This window comes from Sceloporus occidentalis, unplaced genomic scaffold (assembly GCF_023333645.1).
Source record: "Sceloporus occidentalis isolate IW3139 unplaced genomic scaffold, rSceOcc1.0.p SCAF_4, whole genome shotgun sequence".
NCBI classification, from domain to species: domain Eukaryota; kingdom Metazoa; phylum Chordata; class Lepidosauria; order Squamata; family Phrynosomatidae; genus Sceloporus; species Sceloporus occidentalis.
This window is the reverse complement of record NW_028316984.1, coordinates 65,552,744-65,575,660: the sequence shown is the minus strand read 5'-3', so window position 1 is coordinate 65,575,660 and position 22,917 is coordinate 65,552,744. Positions and strand designations below refer to the sequence as shown.

Genomic DNA, 22,917 nt, shown 5'->3' with positions numbered 1-22,917 from the left:
CCCGGGATTCCCCCCCCCCCCCGCGATGGATGCCAGGCAGGGAAAGGAGCCTCGCCTCAGCGAGGCTTGTTCCCTGCTTGGCCTCCTCCGCTGGGGACGGAGGCAGCCTGACAGGGGAAAAGGGCTTCGCCTCAGCGAGGCCCTTTTCCCCTGCCTGGCCGCCTCCTCCGCCGGCCAGGGAGGCGGCCTGACGGGGGAAAAGGGCTTCGCCTCAGCGAGGCCCTTTTCCCCTGCCTGGCCGCCTCCTCCGCCGGCCAGGGAGGCAGCCTGAGGGGGAAAAGGGCTTCGCCTCGGCGAGGCCCTTTTCCCCTGCCTGGCTGCCTCCTCCGCCGGCCAGGGAGGCGGCCTGACGGGGGAAAAGGGCTTCGCCTCGGCGAGGCCCTTTTCCCCTGCCTTGCCGCCTCCTCCGCCGGCCAGGGAGGCGGCCTGATTGGGGAAAAGGGCTTCGCCTCCTCAAGGCCCTTTTCCCCTGCCTGGCCGCCTCCTCCGCCGGCCAGGGAGGCGGCCTGACGCGGGAAAAGGGCTTCGCCTCGGAGAAGCCCTTTTCCCCTGCCTTGCCGCCTCCTCCGGCGGCCAGGGAGGCGGCCTGACGGAGGAAAAGGGTCTTGCCTCGGCGAAGCCCTTTTCCCCTGCCTTGCCCCCTCCTCCGCCCTCCTCTCCTCCTCCTCTTCTTCCTCTTCTTCTTCCTCTTCTTCCTCCTCCTCTTCTTCTTACTCTCCTCCTCCTCTTCTTTTTCCTCCTCTCCTCTCCTCCTCCCCCTTCTTCATCTTCTTCCTCCTCCTCTTCTTCTTCCTCTCCTGCTCCTCCTCCTCCTCCTCCTCTTCTTCCTCCTCCTCTTCTTCTCCTCTCCTCCTCCTCCTCCCCTTCTTCTTCATCTTCTCCCTCCTCTTCTTCTCCACCTCTTCTTCTCCACCTCATCCTTCACATGTTCCTCCCCTTTTTCTTCCTCTCTACTTCCTCTTCTTCCTCCTCCTCCTTTTCTCCTCTTCCTCCTCCTCCTCTTCCTCCTCCTCTGCTTCTTCCACTCTTCCTCCTCTTCTGGTTTTTGGCCAGAAAGGGAAGCACATTTCTGCTATCTGTCTAGGAATAATGCCAAATGTCCTCCATTTTGATCATGCCTAAGAAACATGCATTTATATGAAAAATTTTTCAAAAATAATCAATTTTTTTGCGTGCCCTCCATTTTAAAAAAAATGTGTCCTACATTTGATCATTTTGTCCTACATTTGTCCTACATTTGTCCCGGTTTGGAGGTCCTGACTTATGGCAACCCTAACCTAGGTGTGCCTATTTGGGAGTTATATTCTATTTCTAAACCCACTGCAGCTATCTGGCACTATTCTGAACACTGCTGATAAATTTTCCTGGTGACCAGTGCCCCTTCTAACCATATAAAATGTCCAGCTCTACCTTTTACTAACATACAATTAAATCTGATTTGATCCAAGTCCCTCATGCCTTTGCAGGAAGCAACTTTTTATTCCTGAAAGGCTAGGTGCTCCTACACAATCGAGTTCTCTCATTATTCTTCTGACAAAGCTTCCTCAGGCACTGTAACTGGGTGTAAAATGGACAGGACAACTGGAATAAACAGCAACAAGGCTCACTTTGCAACAAGCTGTCAGTATGAGTCTGCTGTTTGTCTGCAGGCAGACTGCTCAGGCATTTGGAAAACAAACTAGAGAGGAAAGTATAGGAAGTTTTCTTCTCCCTTAAAGTTACAGAAAAAAATGCCTGTTCTTTTTCCCCTCTGTCTTTCTTTGAAAAAGTATGTATCTCTACAGTGTGTTTCACCTCCCTATTGGGGGTATGAACCAAAGCATGTTCCTCTCCCTCTTAGAGCAAAAAATGAAGCTGAAGCAATACCAATTCTTGCTTCTGCCTACTTGCCTCCCCTTTGCAAAAGCAAGGTTGTCTGTGCCTCTGCAGTGGTCATGGAGAAAGCAGAAAGGAAGAACTCTCAGGCTACATCTGTCTTTTTCAAAATTGATTTGTAAGCTTTGAAGATGTAAAAAGAAGAAAATCTTTCCTCCAGAAGAAGGAAGAGGAGGAGGAGCAGGCCAGAGAAGACACTGATTCAACAACTAACCGTTGAAACAAAGCTGTAATCCAATACATTAAGTACAAAATGCAGCACCAGGTTTGGATACATCTGTACCATGATTGTTTTGGGAGCCCTAGGCTCCCTAAACTGAAGAAGAAGGAAAAACTACATTTGCTGGAAATCTACAGAGCACTAATTCACCTTTTAAATGGGATGCAGTCCCTCCCATATTGTTTAATGTTTTTAAAGCTGTTTTTCAAAACAAGTGAAGATCTGGCCACTTCTAGCTTTTGTCTTTTTTGGCATGTTTGGCAATTCATGCAAACGTGTAAATTGACCTCAGGATCTACTATGGCTTCCCAATTCTGCTATACATCTTTGCCTGAAAATGGGTTTTGAAAATGATTGACTTTTGAAAAGATATGTCTAGAATTACGGTATATACTCATGTATAGTATAGAAGCTTATTGTTAAAAGCTAAAAGCCGTCACAATATAAAACAGTAAATATAAAAACAGTATAAAAAAAGCCAAGGCACAAAATCCACAAATAAAACAATATAAAATCTAAGTCAACTTATCCATTGGTCAATATAAGTACTATACTTTTAACTCTTATAAAAGAAAGGAACCATCCACAGGTAAAAACCAAGAGTGCAATCTGTCTTGGAAGCACTTACCTCCTTCTATTCTCTCATCCATCAAGCCTTTAGTGTGAGCATAAACATTTATGCCAATTTTGTAAGTTCTTTGGCATCATTTTCCTTAGTTTCATTCTTTAGCTCCTTTGTTATGTGTCACTCTGTTTTAACCTTGACTTATCCACGGGTCATGTCAAAATCCATAATTTGGGCCCCAAAATCTCCCCTTAAAACTTATAGGACTGAGATCGACATATAGGATGTTATCACATCACCTCTGGTGCCTGACTTACCTCTTCTTACCTGGTGTGTGGCGGCAAGCGATACGTGTGCCACAGTCACCACAGGCATACACACCATTGTTTTTTCTGGTGCACAGTGCTGCTTATTCCAGCACAGTTTCCAGCATATGCTGGAAGCCACATAAAGCATGCCCGCGTATGATGCGGGTGCACTGTACTCGACTATGAACTTTATCGCTCTGCCTCCAGTGCCAGCTTACCACTTCCGAATTTGAGCCAAATTCAGAAGTTACACTGATTTTATCACATGGACTTTCCTTCAAAATGACTTCCCGTTGTTGCTAGTGTTGAATTCAAGCCCTGTAAGTCTCTTCAGCGGCCATTTTTTCAAATTCTGAAGCTTCTGGTTTTGAAAAAATGGCTGCCAAAGCAGCTTACGGGGCCTGAATTCAACACTAGAAGCAACAGGAAGCCATTTTGAGGGGAAAGTCTGTGTGATAAAATCAGTGTAACTTCTGAATTTGGCTCAAATTCGGAAGTGGTAAGCTGGCACTGGAGGCAGAGCGATAAAGTTCATAGTCGAGTACAGTGCGCTCGCATCATACGCAGGCATGCTTTATGTGGCTTCCAGCATATGCTGGAAACTGTGCTGGAAGAAGCAGCACTGTGCGCCAGAAAAAACAATGGTGTGTGTGTCTGTGGTGACTGTGGCACGCTCGCCGCCACAGACCACTGTGGGCATGAGCCCCATTATATTTAATGGGGCTCGAGTGTACATGGAATTTCCCTTCTGCGGAGGGTCCGGAATGGATCCCCCACATAAGGGAAAGGACCACTGTATATCCATTCCACTGTACATCCATTCTGTACATCCATTCCACTTTTAGACTGCTCAACAACCAGAATTCTGGTGGCCCTGTTAGCTGGGAATTCTGAGAGCTGTAGTCCAAAATTTACCATTATACTCTGAAAAGATAAAATGGTAGAGACAACCTTCTAGCCAAACAGTCTTACCTTGAAGTCCCTTCTCTCCCATATCTCCTTTTAATCCTGATTCACCTTTTGGCCCAGCAGGTCCAAGAGCCCCTTTAGCTCCTCTTTCGCCCTCAGGTCCAGTTAAACCTGGATTGGAACAAACATAACATACAAAGGAAGAAAGAGATTATGGGGCTCAACAGACGGGCAGCTCCATGCTGCCCCTCTTTGCTCTACTTCATTGCTGGAGCAACCCAACAGCACAGCAAAGATGTGCTCCCTCCCAGGAGCAAAAAGAAGCTGCCAAAAGCAGCTTCCTAAAATGACACACTCGCACACCCCAATCACAACACTTCTTGCCAGCTCCATTTGAGAGCTGCACTATGCTCACGCCATCTTGCCTTCACCCATGTGGATGGCAGCAAGCCATGATGGTGGCATCCTCATGGACTAGGGCTACTGGGCATGTAAATGCCTAGCCTCATCTAGCCCTTGTTCATGGTGAGGATGCAGCAAAGTGCCCGTTTGTACCGGGCCTATTTTTCCCCAGGGCCACTTTAGATGACTGAGCACCAGAAGTGAACCCCTTTTACTATATCTTTCTCAGCAGTTCTCCTTTTACTGGTGCCTTCAGAAATGAAGATGATTCTGGGCATTTAGCTTACACGATATTTACTAATGTTACAGGATATACTGTTGTCAGAAACATAGACTGTCTGGTTGACTCCTGGCTCTATACCATCAATCAAGTATGGAGAAGCATCATCTGTTCTGGTGCTTTGGTGTATTCCTATTAGCCCAAACCAATTGTGGGCTAGAGTATCTGGAGGAATAAATATTCCTCATCACAGTGAGGGGTCTTTGATCTGATCCAACAGGACATTTCTTACGCTTTTATCCAGGGTGCAAACAGGGAAAATGGGCATGCCTGCAATGAATTAATTAAAACCCAAATCTCTTCCACTTGTTAAGTCTCAATGGAGACTGTCACCCAACTGTTGAAGTTATTGTAAGATAATCTAATCCTTTGACATCTCTATTACACATCGACAGGTTTAGTCACAACTGTGGTTAAATAACATTAACATGTTGGAAAAAAGTTCTGAGTTTTCACATTTGCAGTGTCTTCTCTATCGTTTGAACCACATGCATCTTCTTTCCTTTACATCAGGGATTGGCAGCTGGAGATGGTCTGAGAGGGCACCACCTCCCCATTTCTGTCCCTCCCAGGTTGCCCCAGGCTCTGCTTCTAGATTCAAAAAAGTTGGTTGGGGAGGTGTAAAACAAAAACATGGAGGGTCTCTGTACCTTTTGGGCAGTGGGGTTGGAAGCTATGAATTGCACTTTCTCAAGGCTTCCAGAGACATGTCTCATACTTTTTCTTTTGGAAAACTGCAGTGGAAGCTCTGAAGAATGTTGAAAGCACTCCAAAGGGTGCAGGAATGGCATTGGTGGCCTGCAGGGTACTCCACTGGCATAGCAAATGGTGCCCATCCCTATGGTACTCAAGCCAACTAATTTGGCACCTGAGACTAGAAATCCCATAATCATGTCTTCTCCCTTGTCATAAAGCAGTGGTGAAAATCATATTGGCCTTTGTATGTGGTTGAAGTGCATCTAGTTGTAGCTAGCATTGCTAATGGTGCTATGAATGCTGGGAGCTGCATTCCAACAGCAACTGGAGGGCTGCATGATTCCCACTGCCGATTTTTAGCAAGCATTACCTGCACTCCTTGCTCACCTTTTGATCCTTTGGGTCCCATGATCCCTGAAATCAAATCAAAGAGACACTATGAATAATAAAGATGACTGGCAAACTAGGTAGAATTTCACTTGCTTTTTGGCATCACATTTGTTACTACAGGCCATCTTTGATTACCTGCTTCACCCTTCTCTCCTTGGATTCCTGGAGATCCTCTTGCCCCTGGAATTCCTAAAAGACAAATGAAGACATTTAGACTGCCAGTCATAAACATATTGTCATAGGATTAAGTTCTACTAAACTCAGTAAGGCTTACTCTAGACAGCAGTTCTGGCTGTTTCCTCTTAAACAGTTCTGAATTACCCGCATCATGTAACATAGTGAGAGTTGAGAGACTTCGCATCACCTCAGGTTTTTCAGCTGGAATTAAACTCAGATGTATAGAGTTTAAGGCAAGTTCTAAGTCTGGTTCATTTGGAAGATATGGTGTTTTCACTGAGCTGTCCTATTGAAACTAATCAGCTGGAATTTAAAATCTTTATTTAGAGTAAGTTGATGGTTTCTTCGCGCGCTAGAGAACCATTTTGTCAAGGGCTAAAGTCAATGGTTTATCCCAATTAGAGTAGACCCACTGAATCAATTGCTGAATATTAAGTCAACACTTATACAAATCCTATTGCTTCAGTGGGTCTACTCTAGTTGGGGCTAGCAATTTGATTTAGGCTGTAGTCTCTTGAACATTAAGAGGATTTATTTATTTATGAAATGGAAAATCTTACACACAAGGCTTAGCAAGTGGATGCATCTATCACATGGATACAAAATGATGTATTTAAAACCTTGTAAAATATTCTGCTATCAATCTAGTGCAAACATTATATGACCTTTCAGTGCTGAATCTAAGTGGAACTGAAGAGGATTTCTCAGTGTTTAAAGCTATTATTATATGAGAAGATTATTATTATGTTTTACCCGGTTCTCCTTTTGGTCCAGGCAATCCAATACCTGAAATAAAAGAAAGGAACATAATTGCTTTTAAGTTAGCTGTTCAGAAGGATTACATCTAGTACTCAACAGAAAATTTTGGGACATCAGATTATTTGCTTACCAGAAGACCCTGGCTCTCCTTTGTTTCCTCTTAAACCAGTGTCTCCTTTTTCACCCCTGTCTCCTGAAAAAATGTACAAATCACAGCAGTTAGTTACAGTTGTGTTAAGATGTACATATTGCAAATGATATATCATCTTTGACTTTTCTAATTTAATGAAAAACACATACCAGTGGCATGGTTTAGTAGGCTTCATATTCAGCCTATCTATCTATGCCATAGTCTTGATGTCATTATTGTTCAGCTAGCTTGGTAGAGATCAGTTTTCATCAGCTGAGTTTCTGCTCCAATGTATTTCTTCATCTTCATCAATGGACAGTCAGTTTTCTGGCCAAGATATTAACCATTAAACCATTTTTTTGGATCAGGAATGAGCAGTGTGACCATTCCTGGTCCCATTCTCATTACCGAAATATAGCACTATTATTCCCCTTTAACTGTCATGGTTCCATCCTATGGAATCCTTTGGTTGAAGTTTGGGAGGCTCTAGAGGATAATCTATAGGCCCTTCCCTAGACTGCCTAGACTGCCAATCCCAAGATTCCACTCCTTGGAGATAAACTGGAATGATAGCACTATAATTCTGTAGTGTGAATGAGACTCATGTTTCTTATCCTGGTATGAAAAGTGGCTAAAGCTTCTTGATCTGAATGTCATCTGAAATTAGTTTAATTAATTGGATACATAGTCCAGGGGTGGGGTATGCAAGTATACAGGTACCCATCTTACTAAATTTAAGGTTTACTGGATTGACACTATGACATCTGAGCTGGGCCATTGTGCTCCAAATTCAGAATAAAAATACATGAATATTTACCTTTATTGCCCTGATCTCCTTTCATTCCTGGAATTCCTCTTTCTCCTTTGGAACCTACATAGGAATAAAACTTTTAATTTTAGAGCAATACAGATGACAGGAATGAAAGAATTAAAATATTTTAGAAAACAAGCCAACATTATTTATTAATTTGGTTTTTAAATGGTTTTAGAACAAATACATAACATTTTACACACACACACAAATAGTAATCGAAGGCAGCATAGAGAATTTAAATGCCAATTACACGATCATTTGCCCTGTATTTGAGTTTGAGATGAAAGAGCATGTATGATAATATTTTGGTCTGTAGGGGAGCAGTAGCAACAGAGAGTTAGCTGACCACTCCTCTTGCCAGGGTGCAGTAAACCATCTTAAGCTTTTCTATGGATGAGTTGGTTTTACATCATTTTGTATGATCCAGTGTTGACCAAGGTGATTTACAGGAATTGGGTGAATGGTGTCGCTTAGAGCTGGAGAAAATTATAGTTTTGGACAAGAACTGGCCATCCTTGCTAGGGGATTCTGGGTGCTACCATACAAAAAAAAGGAATCTTTCCAAGATCTGTTGGATTAATACATGCCCTGGGTATATCCCATTTAGACTACTTAAGTGTGCTCTATCTTTGAAAACTGCCCAGAAACTTTAGTTGGCCCCAACTAGATTGTTAATTGGACCAGGCTACAGGGAGCCCCCAACTCTTTGTTGCAACAACTCCATTGGTTGCCAGCTCATTTCTGGGCATAATTCAAAGTGCTGTTTTTTTTGTTTTTTTTTTAAACATGTAAGGCTTGAATCCCAGCTTGGATCCTGGCTTTTGAAGGACTGTATCTCCCTTTATGAGCCCATTAGAGCACTAAGATCTTCTGGAGAGGCCCTTCTCTCTGTCCTACCACCTTCTCAGGTTCATTTGGTGGGAATATATGAGAAGGCCTTCTCCGTGGCTGCTCCCAGACTTTGGAACTCCTACCCTAGGATGGCCCCATCCTTGGACTACTTCTGCTGTCAGGTTAAGATATTCAGGCTTTTAGAAACTGACTGGGATGCTGGGCCAAAGCTAACAAAATAAACCTCAACAGGGAGAAATGTAAGGTACTGCACTTAGGGCGAAAAAATGAAATGCACAGATATAGGATGGGGGACACCTGGCTGAATGAGACTACATGTGAAAAGGATCTAGGAGTCCAAGTAGACCACATGTTGAACATGAGTCAACAGTGATATGTGGCAGCTAAAAAGGCCAATGCAATTTTAGGCTGCATTCATAAAAGTATAGTGTCTAGATCAAGGGAAGTAATAGTGCCACTGTATTCTGCTTTGGTCAGGCCCCACCTGGAATATTGTGTCCAGTTCTGGGCACCACAATTCAAAAAGGACATTGAGAAACTAGAGCATGTCCAAAGGAGGGCGACTAAAATGGTGAAGGGTCTGGAAACCATGTCCTATGAAGAATGACTTAGGGAGCTGGGGATGTTTAGCCTGAAGAAGAGAAGGTTAAGAGGTGACATGATAGCCCTGTTTAAATATTGAGGAGGGAGCAAGCTTGTTTTCTGCTGCTCCAGTGACTAGGACCTGGAATAATGGATGCAAGCTCCAGGAAAAGAGAATAAGGGCTGTTCAACAGTGGAACAAACTCCCTCAGAGTGTGATGGAGTCTCCTTCTTTAAGCAGAGGCTGGATACCCATCTGTTGGAGATGCTTTGCTTGTGATTTCCTGCATGACAGGGGGTTGGACTGGATGGCCCTTGGGGTCTCTTCCAACTCTATGATTCTATAGTGTGTACTGTATATAGTCTATTAATGAACATGAATGTGTTAACTTCATACATTGTTTAACTGCTTTTTAAATAACTAATATAACCCAATTTTTTTTTAAAAAAATATACAGTTTTAAATACATATTGTTTTTAAATTATGTCATAAGCCACCTTGAGTCCCATTGTTGGGAGGAAAAAGAATTTAAGTGAATGAAATAAGTAAATAAATTAAAGTGATCAGCAGAGCTTTTATAAACCCACCTGGAAGTCCTGGAAGTCCTCGAATGTTATTGCTTTCAAGCTGGTCTAAAATACATATGGATATTTACTGGAAATGGTCAAACATTTTAGAGACAGCTATCAATTGTTAATACAAGTGCACAATTAAGTAAATGCCTTTCTCTTATGAGAAACCAAATTAATTTCTTCTCCAAGAAGAAAAAAACCTCACAAGATTCAAATACACATGCATCAGAATAATATATAATATAATATATATATATATATATATATATATATATATATATATATATATATGCCCAGCAGTAACCCTTCAACAAAATGGTTTTGAAAGAGCACAAGTGGAATACATTTTTGTCTACAGTAGGGTGATTGTGAAGCAAGAATCGGGTAAAGCTAACCAACACTCATGGAATATTATGAAGGGGAAAGTATGGAAAGAAATGATACAACATAAATGCTTGTCTATTAAAGCGAGAGATATAATTTTTCCTGCCTAGATGAATTTTTTAAATTATCCTTGTTGAAATTCATTTTGTTAGTTTTCTGGTCCAGTTCTCAAATCCGTCAATGTCATTTTGAATTCATTTTGAATCCCCACCCCCAAACACAGGAGTTCAGCATATTCATATTGTACATTTGCCTCACAATGAAAGGAATCTTGTTTTGATCCTGATCAATGGAGTAGCAGTTAGCCTTTTCTAGGGCAAAATTTTTCCCTATGATTTCTTGCAAAGGAAAAAAGAAAAGTATGGCGGGTTACAGACCGCCCGTTTGGGGCGGGCTACACCCACCTGTTTCCCCGCTGTCCAGAGCGGCAGCCACTGAGGCCCCGATCCGCCGCTTTTCAGGCTGCGGGGAAGCGGCAAAAGACCCTTTCCCCGCAGCCTGGAAAGGGGTGTCCTTGGGGCTACAAGCCCCAAGGACACCTCGCGGCGGCGGGGAGGAGGAGAAAGGGGCCAGTTGGCCCCTTTCTCCTTTGGTCCGCTGGGCACAGCTGCGCCCAGTGGACCAAACCAGGAAGGAGCTCCGAAACAGAGCTCCTTCCTGCTCCGCGCTAAGGGCACACTAAGTGCCCTGGCGCAGAGCGAGGACGTCACGTCCGCTTCGCCCCGTATAGAGGCGGCGCTAGTCGTGACGTCCTCATGGCGGTGGCCGTGTGGAACGGCCGCCACCATTTTGTGCGCACAGAGCGTGCACTAGGGTTAGGGGGATGCGGAAGCACTGCCCCTTTCTAACCCTAATACACACTCCGCGCATACTTTTCTGCCCGTTTGTAATGGGCCCATGTGACAATAAAATGAAAATGCTCATTGTTCTGCACAGCTACCATTTGAATAATGATAACTATGTTTTTCCCCTTTTCTTTTTTTCAGACTATTTAGTATGTACAATGTGATGGTGAGGAGAAAAAGCAAGGACGTACCTGTAACATTGGCCATTTTCCAATGTAAATGTTGGTTGCTCAACTTGATTATCTGGATTTCCTCCTTTAAACTTCTGATCCAATTTTCTTCCCTTCTCTGTGAGTTTGTTCCAAAAATGTTCTCCTTCTGCACAGTGTCATTGGCAAAATGACTTGTTAGTTTTCTTTTTAAAGGTGGGCCTTCTTTCATGTTATCCAAATCCTTGCGAAGCTTATAGACTAAAAACAGAAGAGTGGTCACAGAATCAATAAAGTATCATATTCCTCATCACCCAAATGTCCAAGTGTACTAACTTTCTAACTTATTCTATATTTCCCCAGGGACCACATGGCAAACATATGATGGCTAATGGAGCACACCAAAGAATTCTGGGGGGGGGGGGGGTATTTGTTTTATTGACTACAGCATAGCATTTGACTCTATAGATCATGAAAAGCTATGGAATGCACTTAAAGACATGGACGTAGTGCCATATTTAATTGTCCTGATGAGAAATCTGTACCAAGGACAAGAGGCCACTGTCAGAATTGAATCTGGAGAAGCAGAGTGATTCTCAATAGGCAATGGGATCAGGCAAGACTGCATTCTGCCACACTACTTGTTCAAGTAATATGCCAAAAATATCATAATAAAAGCAGAGCAAGAAACAGGAGGAAGAAGGAAGATAGGAGGAAAGAATATCAACAACCTAAGGTACTCAAATGATACCATAATAATGGCGGAAGACATCACAGACTTGGAAAGGTTACTAAGGATGGTTAAAGAGGAAAGTGCAAAGGAAGGATTAATGCTGAACATAAAGAAAAGAAAAATTATGACCACAGAAGAGATAGATAAATTCAATGTAGCTATTGAAGGAATGGAAATAGTTAAAGAATTCCTGTAGCTACGATCAAATATAGACCGGAATGGTGACTACATTCACGAAATAAGGAGTAGAGCCCTCTCTCCAGTCTATCTGATGCCATCTGGCCTTGGAGGGTGAGATGCAGGCCCAGTTCCATTGGGCCTGAACTAGATTAAGAAGCAGAGCCCTCCCTCCAGTCCATCTGCCTTGGTCCAGGCCACAAATGGAGAGAAGAATTGCTGGACCTGATCCCCTCCCCACTGCCATTCCCTTCTCCTTTTGTGTCATGCATTTTTAGATTGTAAGCCTGAGGGCAGGGAACCTTCTAATTAACCACTTGTAAGCTGCTCTGAGAGCCTTTAGGGCTGAAGAGCAGGGTATAAATACAATAAATAAATAAGAAAGAAAGAAAGAAAGAAAGAAAGAAAGAAAGAAAGAAGATTAGGAATGGGAAGGGCAGCTATGAAGGAACTAGAAAAGATCTTGAAGATATACAAGTGAGCACAAAAGTTAGAATCATCCAAGCCATTGTATTCCCCATCATCATGTACGGATCCAAGAGCTGGACAGTAAAGAAAGCAGACAGAAGGAAAATCAACTCATTTGAGATGTGGTGCTGGAGAAGAGTGCTTAGGATACCATGGACAGCCAAAATGACAAACAGATGGCTCTTGGAGCAAATCAAGCCAGAGACCTTAGGCCCGTTACAGACCATTGAGAAGTGGCGGTCTGCACCGCCGCCAGTTGCAGCATCCAGGAACCGCAGCAGCCAAACGGCACGGTTCCCAGATGCTGCAGAGAAGAAGTGCGAAAATCGCGCTCCTTCCTGGGCCCCAGAAGAGACGCCGCGAGGCGCTAGTCGCGCACTTGCAGTGTCACTTCCGGGGCGTGATGTGCGGACTCAGAGTGTCTGCTACGTCAAGATGGCGGCGGCTGTGTGGAACGGCCGCCGCCATTTGTTATGGACTCAGTCCGTGGTAGGGTTAGGGGCATCTGGAAGAGACGCCCCTTTCTAACCCTAGCACGGACTGAGTCCGTCCTAGGGTGCCCGTGTGTAACAGGCCTTAGAAACCAAGATACAGTCGGCCCTTCTTATACAGTGCGCCCGCGCCATACGCGGGCGCACCATACGCGGTCTTGAGCATACGCGCTCAAGCCGCGGGGCATGCGCGGGGCGGAAGGGGCGGCGCCTCCCATTCAATTGAATGGGCGCATGCACCCGTTGCGCCCTGCGCGCTCCCGCGCCGCCGCGCACGAGCCCCATTGTTTCCAATGGGGCTCGAGCATAGGCGGAATTCGCCTTATGCGGCGGGATCCGGAACAGATCCCCCACGTAAGGCGAGGACGGACTGTACACGGATTTTTTATACTCTGATTCAAGCATACACGGTTTGAAAATGTTCCCAAAAAGTATAAATTTACCTTGATGTTCCATTTTTTATTAGGGACACCATTTTGCTATGTCATTATATTTAATGGGACTTGAGCATACACGGATTTTGTTATACACGGGGGATCTTGGAACCAAACCCCAGCGTATAACAAGGGTTCACTGTAATTAAATTGAGGCTGACATACTTTGGCCATATAATGAGAAGGCATGGACCACTAGTAAAGACAATGATGCTAGGAAAGGAAGGTAGAGAGTAGAAGAAAGAAAGGAAGACTGCATGCCAGATGAATGGACTCAGTCAGGGGACACACACGCATAAGTAGAGAAGTTAGTAGGGGTTCTTGGAGGTGTCCCATCCACAGGGTCGCCATGAGTCCAAACCAACTTGAAGGCAGATAACAACAAACTATAGACTTGTGGTAACATAAGAAAAAGTGAAGAAACATTTAATTCATAAAAAGTAATAATTTCGAAGCAATAAACATGTTCTATAAAATGGGTTGTTATCTATTTATTGAAACTGTTTATCTCAGCCTCACCCCTAATCAAACAGCACATCTTAATATTACTTGCATGTACAATCTTTTGTTCAACTATTGCAGCAGGAATCTATTGGCTAGTACCTATAAAGTGAATGGTACTGAGAGATACAGAACATCTTATTTAGCTGTTTAGGACAGAATCTACCACTAGAGGAAGATGCTTTTCTACTGTTTGAAGGGCGACTTTGTATTTTGAACGTTCCACTCATTCTAATCAGTAGGTTCAAGTTTCAACAGACTTTCAAAATTACTCACAGCTTTAGTAAGGATAAATGTTCCACTACACTTTTGCTATAGTCCTACCTAGGAATCTCTTGTGGTTTGCCCAAGGCAAAAGATGGATCTGGCTTACAGCCTGCTTCTGTGTTTTCAGAAAGGGGTCAGGCATTACCTCTCTAACCTAGAATGCTTAATGTAATCTGATAACACTCAACAATGGCTAATCCATTCACTAAGTAATCTCAAATCTAAAATGCAAACTCCATGATTGCAAGTTGAGGGTCAGGTTTGGGGCACTTCTGTTTCTTCTGCCATTGCCTATTTTATTGTATTATGCCTGATGAAGATTTCCAAAGGTCTCTTGTGTCATGTTCATTGGTCCTAAGCAAAGTATTTTAATTGCCCAATGTAACATTTTGCATTTTTCTACTCCCATTGTTAGCTTATCTTTTATTTAGTTTTTGATGGATATAGGTAACGGAGCACACATTGACCCTGACCTTTTCAGTGCAAGTGGTGGACTAGTGGCATGTTTGTCCCTATCCTCCATTAACTATTGGGCATGCCATTATTTTCTTTGGTGGGGCATTATATAGAAAGCTAAGCTGTGGCTGGGACATGTATTCTCTGATTAAATTACTACTTCTATAGAATAACAGGACAAGGTAGAATACAAAGATAGCCAGGTTGGTATAGGAGTTAGACTGCTGGACTCGGACTTTAAGGGATCTAGATTCCAGCACCCGCTGAGCCATAATACTCATTGCATGACCTTACGCTAGTCACTCTCTCTTAGTCTAACCTGCTTCAGAGGGGTGCTGTATGGATAGGATGGAGACAATAAGAGCTGTTGGGTCTCCCTTCAGCTCACTGAAAGGAAAGCAGATTGTTGTGTTTGACTAATACATTTGTTGTTGTGAGCCTTCTAGTCATTTCAAACTTATGGCAACCCTAAGGTGACCCTATAATGGGGTTTTCTTGGCAACATTTGTTCAGAGGAAGTTTGCCATCGCCTTCCCCTGAGGCTGAGAACATGTGACTTGTCCAAAGTCACCCAGTGGGTTTGATGGCTGAGTGGGGAATTGAAACATAAATAGCATCTATTGTGGTCCTTGGGCATTTGTCCCCCATTTTTGGCCAGTTCGCAAGTCCACCACCATTTATCACTTTTCCGCTGACAACACTTTCAAATGACAAGTAACTTCATACTCTGGTCTATAGCCTTTTCTAACTACCTACAATAGTAAACAGCTAGCATTGCAAAGACAAGTCTGTTGGTTACCTCACACAGTCCAGGGCTGCCAGTGCATTATATACATATGTAAAGGAGACAACCATTTTGCTAGCCATACCCACATAAAAGAGTGATTTCAAGCACTAGCACTGCTAGCATCATGTCACCAGTCCTAGTGCAGCAGCTTCTCTACCCTTAAATGCACCAGACATTCCAGCTCTCAGCTGTGAGCTATTACATGCTAAGAAGTCAAATGATGCTCATGAAAGTGGTGTTTTGGTGTTTTACAACTCTCTGTCCCCTGCCAGGTTTTATCTCCCATGACTCACCTTTAACCTCAATCTGCAGGATGGGGCCCACTACTCCTGTTTTGCCACATATATCCATCTTCCCCATCCCCTTTTCTAGGCCTGTTTTCTTATGATAGGTTTCCATTTTGCTCTTTTCTCCCTATACTTTCCATTCTCTCCTCCATCATTCTCTTCAAAAATATAACCAAAGAAAAGAAAAAGAAAATAATGTTTGTGCTACTATAACTGGCACTTGGGAATTTACTTATTCTAAAAAAAAAATGCATGCTGGCTTGGGGATTGTGGGAATAGCAGTGGCAGTCCAGAAAAGGGACCTATTCCAGTTCTATATCCCAGGGTATCCCAAAAAATAGGTGCAGTTTACCAAATGAAGACCAGTCTCTGACATTATTTGTGTAAAACAAACTTATACAGTGTTTGATGTCCCAGAATATTTCTAATTATTTCAGCAATTTATATTTAATAAGGTGTGTGTGTGTGTGTGAGAGAGAGAGAGAGAGAGAGAGAGAGTGTGTGTGTTTAAAGTCACTATTAACATCCTGCAGAATGAAAAGTATTTTAAAGGTCTTCCCATGCTGTCATCAGGATCCTTAAGAAGATAAATTTGTCTAGCATGCGGCTGGATGTGAGAGTATCTGGGAAACAGTTTGGGAGACAAAAGGTCTGCTGGTTATTTATTACCATTCTGGGAGTCTGTCCTGGGTGAATGGAACATCTTCTGCTTTTCTTTTTAGAAATATTTCCAAATCTTTTGGAGTTTTGGGGCTGTGGGCATCTTTCAGACATATTTTTCCTATTTTTATATGGTACTCCTTTCTGAGGCTTTAGGACAGTTTCTCATTACCATGGCTGAAGAAGATGGGAGATATGCAGTCTGACACATCTAGAGACCACCAGGTTGTGGAGGTCTGCTTTAGAGTATGATTTGTTAAAACTGCTTTTAAAAAACCAACAGAAACATTTGTTCATGATTTTGAAATACAGGATTCAATTAAGAAGCTGATCTTGACAGCAAGATTTATCTGTTAGCATTCTCTAGAAGATACCTTTTCCATTTTTTTAGCATAATTGCTTTTCCTCTACATGCAATTTCTCATCCTTGTGGTGGGTTGTGCCCTTCTCTAGTATCTTTCCTTTGCCAGATTAACAAATATGATATTTAAAATGTTAAAACATCTTTGCCTTTAGATTCAAAAGGGTCAACAGCATTTAAGATGAATTACCTTCATAGGTCAATAGTCCAAGGCCTGTGGTGAGCACAGTCAGGTACATTATAAGCACAGTCCAAATACAGCAGCTGGAAGTTTTTTTGTGGCGTTTTGGCTCTAAAGTTTGGAGAAGGAATGAAAAAACACAAAGTAATACAATTCCATTACTACAAACTGCAGATAAGTAGCCGATGTGTAATATTATTTATTAAACCTACACACAACTAATTCTAAAGATATCACTGGCTTCTGATTAACCTGGCTTATCCTGAGTTCCATATTAGTTAACAGTGAGTTCTTAAGCAAGTAGAAAGTGACATACTACTGCTTTAATATTTGTTAACCTTCACTTTCGTTCCAGCACTTGTTTAATTATTCTTTAACTGTTGTAATGGATTAGTTTTCATATAATACATAGAAATAGAATGAATTAGCCACTGCAGTAGATACAAGTTACCTATTATTTATAACAGTTTGTAAGGGGTTAGGAAGTCATGTGTGTTTTCCCTTATTCCATTTATTTTTGTCTTGTCCTAGATATCCCTTATATGTTGTTCTTATATATAGAAATACTATGTATTAATATTTTTTAATTTTTTTTTAAAAAAAGCACCTGAGTGGGTCTGTCCTCTGCATGTTTACTTGGAAGTAAGGTCTAGCACTAGGTCAAGCAAGGTGTTGTTCCAAAGAATTTCTGTGATCTCTGTTGGGTCTGTTTCACATCTTTATTATTTTACATTCCAAAGAGGTAACTATGTTAGCTTCATGCAATGAAAACAATAAAAATTAATGTGGCATTTTAAGGATGAACATGTTAATATTGGAATAAGCTTGATGATATGGCACCTGATGATATGGCCTGTAGTCCACAAGGTTTTATGCTTACTTTAATTTAATAGTCTTTAAGGCAGTGTTCTGGTATTTACTAGCAAAGCAACTTTTTAGTGCATTCCCATGTACTATGCTCTAACATAGGATCATAGTTTTACTTTTCATGTCCCATTTAATCCAATATGGGAAACAAATATGAACACAAGGTGAGCAATTTATAAGACTGGATCAACATATTAACATTGACTGACAAATCAACTCATTCTGGGAATATATTTCCTCCCAAGAAAAGTACAAGAGTGATGTGAGCTCAGTGCTGGGTCTTCTTCTTTCCATTTGCCACACAAATGCAACAGTTCTGTTGTTCCTCTGGTGTAATTTTGCTAGCATCATGAATACTGCTAGTAGATTCAGTTTGACCTCACACTGCAATCCCATGAATATCCAACAAATTTGCTCTGGAGCACTGGGGATGGGAAATCTTCTAGAGCAAATAGCAAAGTTGTGTATGTGTGTGTGGGAGATGAGAAGAGGGAGACTCTTGTACACACTGACTTCTGCTCATGCAATACTGGATTTCGCTCATTGTAATTAACAGCTTATTTCTGTGACACACAAGGCTTTCTCTGCTGTGAAATATCTTTTGAAATGCAAAATGAACAGACCTAAAACATCTATGGGTAGGTGGCAATAACTGTGTACAAAATGCACACACCTTTTGTAACAAACAAACAAAAAAGATGGTATGTTACCACATTTAACTGGTCTTTTTTTCTCCTGTGATGTATAGTCATGCAACCAGGTAACAATCAACACCTGCTGAAATTCCCTCTTCTACACAACTGTTACAAATACAGGAGTGCTTTCTGGTTTTCACTCTAACACCCCTACACTGGTGCTAAATAACGTAAAGTGTGACTAATGCAGGGTGCCTGGACACAGGGCAGTCCCATGTAAATTCTGGAAAGGGTAGTGTATAAAATATTTTTCACAATTAATCTGAGTTACAGCGTTTATAGTTTATTTACATTCCTTATAAACCCTGAATTCCACTTAGGATTGCTGTGTGCATTTTACATTACACAGGCCTAAAAACCCTGAATTGGCTCTGGGCTGTTTACACAATTCCCGGCCCTTATTTTGACCACATTAAAAAGTTGTCTGTTGTTCACTGAAAACCCACAGCAAGTAAGAAGAGGGGGGTGGGGGTAATTCAGAGCCAGATTACTCCATGGATGACCCAGAGTATTCTAGCAAATATAGATGAGTTCTAGATAGTCTGCTACATTTCTCATAGCAAAAATGTAGCCTGCAAGTGCCATGCTGGGGGATTTTAATCCCCCAGTTATGTTCTCCTGCAGAATCCACAAAGAACCTACAGTCTGCACATTCTGTATTATTGCCACCCAAACATTTCCCCAAATTTAAACCACTTGTTATGCACAAGGTTGTTAAAACAATAACAACAATTACAACTGGAACAACAACCAAAAAACCCTCAACAATTCTAATGGCTTTTTGACACAGGCCTTTATTTTGTCCCAAATAATTCAAAATGTTCATGCTAAATTCTGAAGAACCATGATGCATCGGGGAGGTGAAGTGATGCACCCTGGTTGTCAGGTCAACATATTTTTGTCAGTGGGTATGGGTAGGGTGGAATTGGAATTTTCACTGGGGTCACAAAATACAAGAAGTATTCATTAAATCCTAATTTTACCCTAACACAATCCCAACACTGGAATGCTCACTGGAATCAAATACCACCCCCCACCCCCCATTTATTCAGTGCAAGGTGAGTTTAAACAAAAAATCCTGGAGTAGCAAAGTTCAATAAGACAGTAGCATATTATAGAATGAAAACCCAATGAAACACTTATCAAGAAAGTAATCTTAAATGTACTCTAGAAAAATGTCTACAGCTATTTTGATTTTCCCATTGTATATTGTTATGAAACAACAAAAATACATTACCATTTATCTCAAACGATGTGATTGTAGGTGATGTAAAAATCATCTTATCTGAAAAAGTCAGAGTTCCACTGCTTTTGAAAACTTCATCATCTCTGTAAGTACCTGAGCTGTTCATGATTAAAGCTTTACTATAAATTAAACTCGTATCAAGTTAAACTTAGGGACTAAAGAAGAGTAAGAGGAAATGCGTATAAGTGTGTGGGTGGTGTGTGAGGTTTCCTAATTTTGCCTACTGAATATGCATACTATCATAGGAACATTTTCTATTGTCTTTTCGGTTGGTTTTCTTTCTTTTTTTGTACTATACTTGCAAAAAAAAAAAAAACTTCAAATTTTCTGACATGGAATTTTTGGGGACTTCCTCCAAAACCTCTTAACATTGTCAAAGACAGCAAATAAAGAGAGTTAACTAAAATCTGAGATCCTTGTTTCACAATGAGAACTTCTCTTGTCAGCACAAATGTCGGTCATGATTTTGTTACTGTTGAACTGGCATAAACAGCAGATTTCAGTAAGCCACCCGGATTCTCAGTGATTGGGAGACATATAAATAAATCCTATTATTATTATTATTATTATTATTATTATTATTATTATTATGGCTATGGACAAAGAGGACCATAGAAGTATATACTTGGAAGGGACCCAATTGTCATTTAGTCCAGTGGTTGCCAAATGTTGGTCTTACAGATGTTTTAGACTTCAGCTCCCAGAATTCTGACAGGTGGCTATGCTGGCTAGAGCTTCTGGGAATTGAAGTCCAAAACACATGGAGAACCAAAGTTGCTGACAACCCCCCTGCCAGTGCAGAGATGACAGCTAAAGTATTCCTAACAGATGGCTGCCCCACCTCTGTTTAGAAAGCTCCAACAAATGTAATCCCTTACTGGTGAAGTAGTTACTGTCCTCTAGCCAAGTTTCCCATGAACAATTAGAAGAGATTTTGCAGATGGGAAAGTAATTATGTACAAACTGGATCCACTGAAGCTGGTTGGTAGAAGATCTGAGATAGATAAAAGGAAGCAATTCTTCACACAGTGGATCGTGGAGGACTCTTCTTCTTTGGAGCTCTTCTAACAGTTGGATGGCCTTCACTTAAGAATGCTTTAGTTGTTTATTCCTGAATGACAAAAGGTAGAAGTTGGGTCTTCTCCAACTCTATGGTTCTATTATTCTGATGCATCAACCACCTCACCACTATCTTGCTATTTATTAACTTCATATACAGTCCACCCTTTTTATCTTCAAGGAATCCATTCCAGACTCCCCCTGCAGATAATTAAAACCTTGGAAACTCGAGTCCCATTGTCCTTTATGATGGGTGTGACACACATGTAGCCACTAATGCAGTCATGTGTACATGCACCTATTGAAAGCAACTGGGCTTGCTGTCCATGGATGTTTAAATCTGGAGATGGCAAGCCTGCAGATATTGAGAGCCCACTGTACTAGGATATTCTTCATAGGCCACTTAGGTCTGATATTTACGCTATAAAGCCAGCCAGCCAGCCAGCCAGCCAGCCAGCCAGCCAGCCAGCCAGCCAGCCAGCCAGCCAGCCCGCCCAAGTGGGCACGCCCATCAAATCATAAGAAAAGAAATAAAATAGAGTGCTTTGCTTTCAGGGTCAATGGATGTGGAAAGGATGGTTTCTGATCTTCAAAGACGGGCCCAGGAAAATCTTATTGTGGTAGTAATTATAACTGGATTTACTTAAAGGATGTGTTTCAAATACACCTCTTCAGTAATGGGCACAGCTAGCACTTGCACTCGTGGTCATCACAGAAATCTGAGCATTTAGGCTCAGGGGTGAATCACAAATCTGAATCTGCACCTTCATTGGAAATGTAAGTCCATCCAGCACAGGTTGAATACTTGTTCCATGATCTGCCTTTCAAATGACCAGAGCACCTCTGTCTTGTTTGGATTAAATTTCACCCAACCCATTACTGACAGCATATACATGTTGAGAACTGAATCAATTTTCTCCTAAATAGATGAAAAGAAGAAACACAACTTTTTTCTGAAAGCCAAATGGATAGAAGGGCACACTCTGACATCTTGATCCCTCTTTTCCCAGGGAATGTGTGGCAGCACTTTCCCAGTCAAAAGAGATTGCTTTCACTAAGAATTCAGCAGCTCTGACTGTTTTTGAAGAAGCTTAGATAATGTGGTCTAATATTGCCTTTGCAATTTTGTTCACTGGCAACAACAGATGCTGTTCCACTACCTTAGCTGATTTCTCTTCTGTGCCTTTAGCAGATTAGTTTGTGAACAATTTGACCAATACTGGTCTAAATTAATTACTTAACTAAGTAATGACAATTAGAAGAGGGCTATTGGGGAATAAACCAAATCGATTGGCTATGTGGAGAAGAACGCTGATCAAACCTAGCTGTTATGTGGACAGTGATGGAGAAGTGTAATGAGAAAGTGATTTATAGAAGACCCCACCTTCCTGTCAATTCCCTATTTTTCAAACATACTTCACAGAATGTGGATTAACAGAGTAGAAATTGAATGAAACCAAATGCAAAGCAAGATATCTTTCCATTGTATAAGAACCACCATCTGGTATTGCTTTATAAAACAATGGAGGTAGCTCATAGATCCAGCCTTGGAATAGAGTTCCTGTAGAACCTGAAATGAAGTAAAAATACCATTTGTGCCCAAAGCCCAAAGCATAGATTGAGAAAGTGACTTTTGGGGAATACAACTCCCAGAATCCCTAATCAGCATGTCTCAGAACATTTATTTCCTCTGCAGGAAGGCAAAGTCAGAACCCAACCAAATTTGAACTGACATCTTCTGAAGACTTGTAGGGACTGATCAAATTAGAAATGAAAGGTAATGAGAGTTAAATAGTAAACAAAACAAAACAAAACATTTGGCTTTTGCTAGAGGTGAAGACCACTCAGTTTGACCTAGACCAGGGGTAGGCAACCTTTTGAGCTGAGGGCCGGGTTGCTGTCCCTCAGACGACTGGGGGGGCCAAAGCTGGGGGGTGGAGCTTCCACCCTCCAGAGGTGGGGACGCATGCCAGGGGTGGAGCTTCCACCCTCCAGAAGTGGGGACACATGCCAGGGGTGGAGCTTCCACCCTCCAGAGGTGGGGACGCATGCCAGGGGTGGAGCTTCCACCCTCCAGAGGTGGGGACGCATGCCAGGGGTGGAGCTTCCACCCTCCAGAGGTGGGGACGCATGCCAGGGGTGGAGCTTCCACCCTCCGGGGGCAGGCCATATGCCGGGGGTGGAGCTTCCACCGTCCAGGGGCCAGGCCTCCTCCTCTTTGCCGGCCCCTGACGGGGCCCCAGGCCCTGTCAGAGGCCGGGAAAGAGCCGGCGGGGGCCACCAGCGCTGGAGGCTTCCCCCTCTTTGTCGGCCCCTGACGGGGCCTGGGGCCCTACC

The 22,917-nt window shown here is 42.4% G+C and overlaps 1 protein-coding gene across 2 annotated transcripts in view; it reads right to left on the bottom strand.

The window, feature by feature from the left end:
* MARCO (macrophage receptor with collagenous structure) overlaps positions 1-16,808 on the bottom strand; it is a 43,599-nt gene extending 26,791 nt beyond the window's left edge. Inside the window, exons 1-9 of one of the 2 annotated variants that reach the window (XM_089520171.1) lie at positions 16,723-16,808; positions 10,953-11,079; positions 9,548-9,592; positions 7,529-7,582; positions 6,712-6,774; positions 6,576-6,608; positions 5,781-5,834; positions 5,643-5,669; positions 3,941-4,048 (exon numbers count right to left, since the gene is read on the bottom strand). In XM_089520171.1, the coding sequence (XP_089376297.1) occupies positions 3,941-4,048; positions 5,643-5,669; positions 5,781-5,834; positions 6,576-6,608; positions 6,712-6,774; positions 7,529-7,582; positions 9,548-9,592; positions 10,953-11,079; positions 16,723-16,728 (517 nt within the window). In that variant the 5' untranslated portion in view covers positions 16,729-16,808. Of the gene's footprint in view, positions 1-3,940; positions 4,049-5,642; positions 5,670-5,780; positions 5,835-6,575; positions 6,609-6,711; positions 6,775-7,528; positions 7,583-9,547; positions 9,593-10,952; positions 11,163-16,722 lie in introns of those variants that run through there. The other variant, XM_089520170.1, reaches the window with a different exon arrangement.
* Between the last annotated feature and the right edge of the window lie 6,109 nt (positions 16,809-22,917).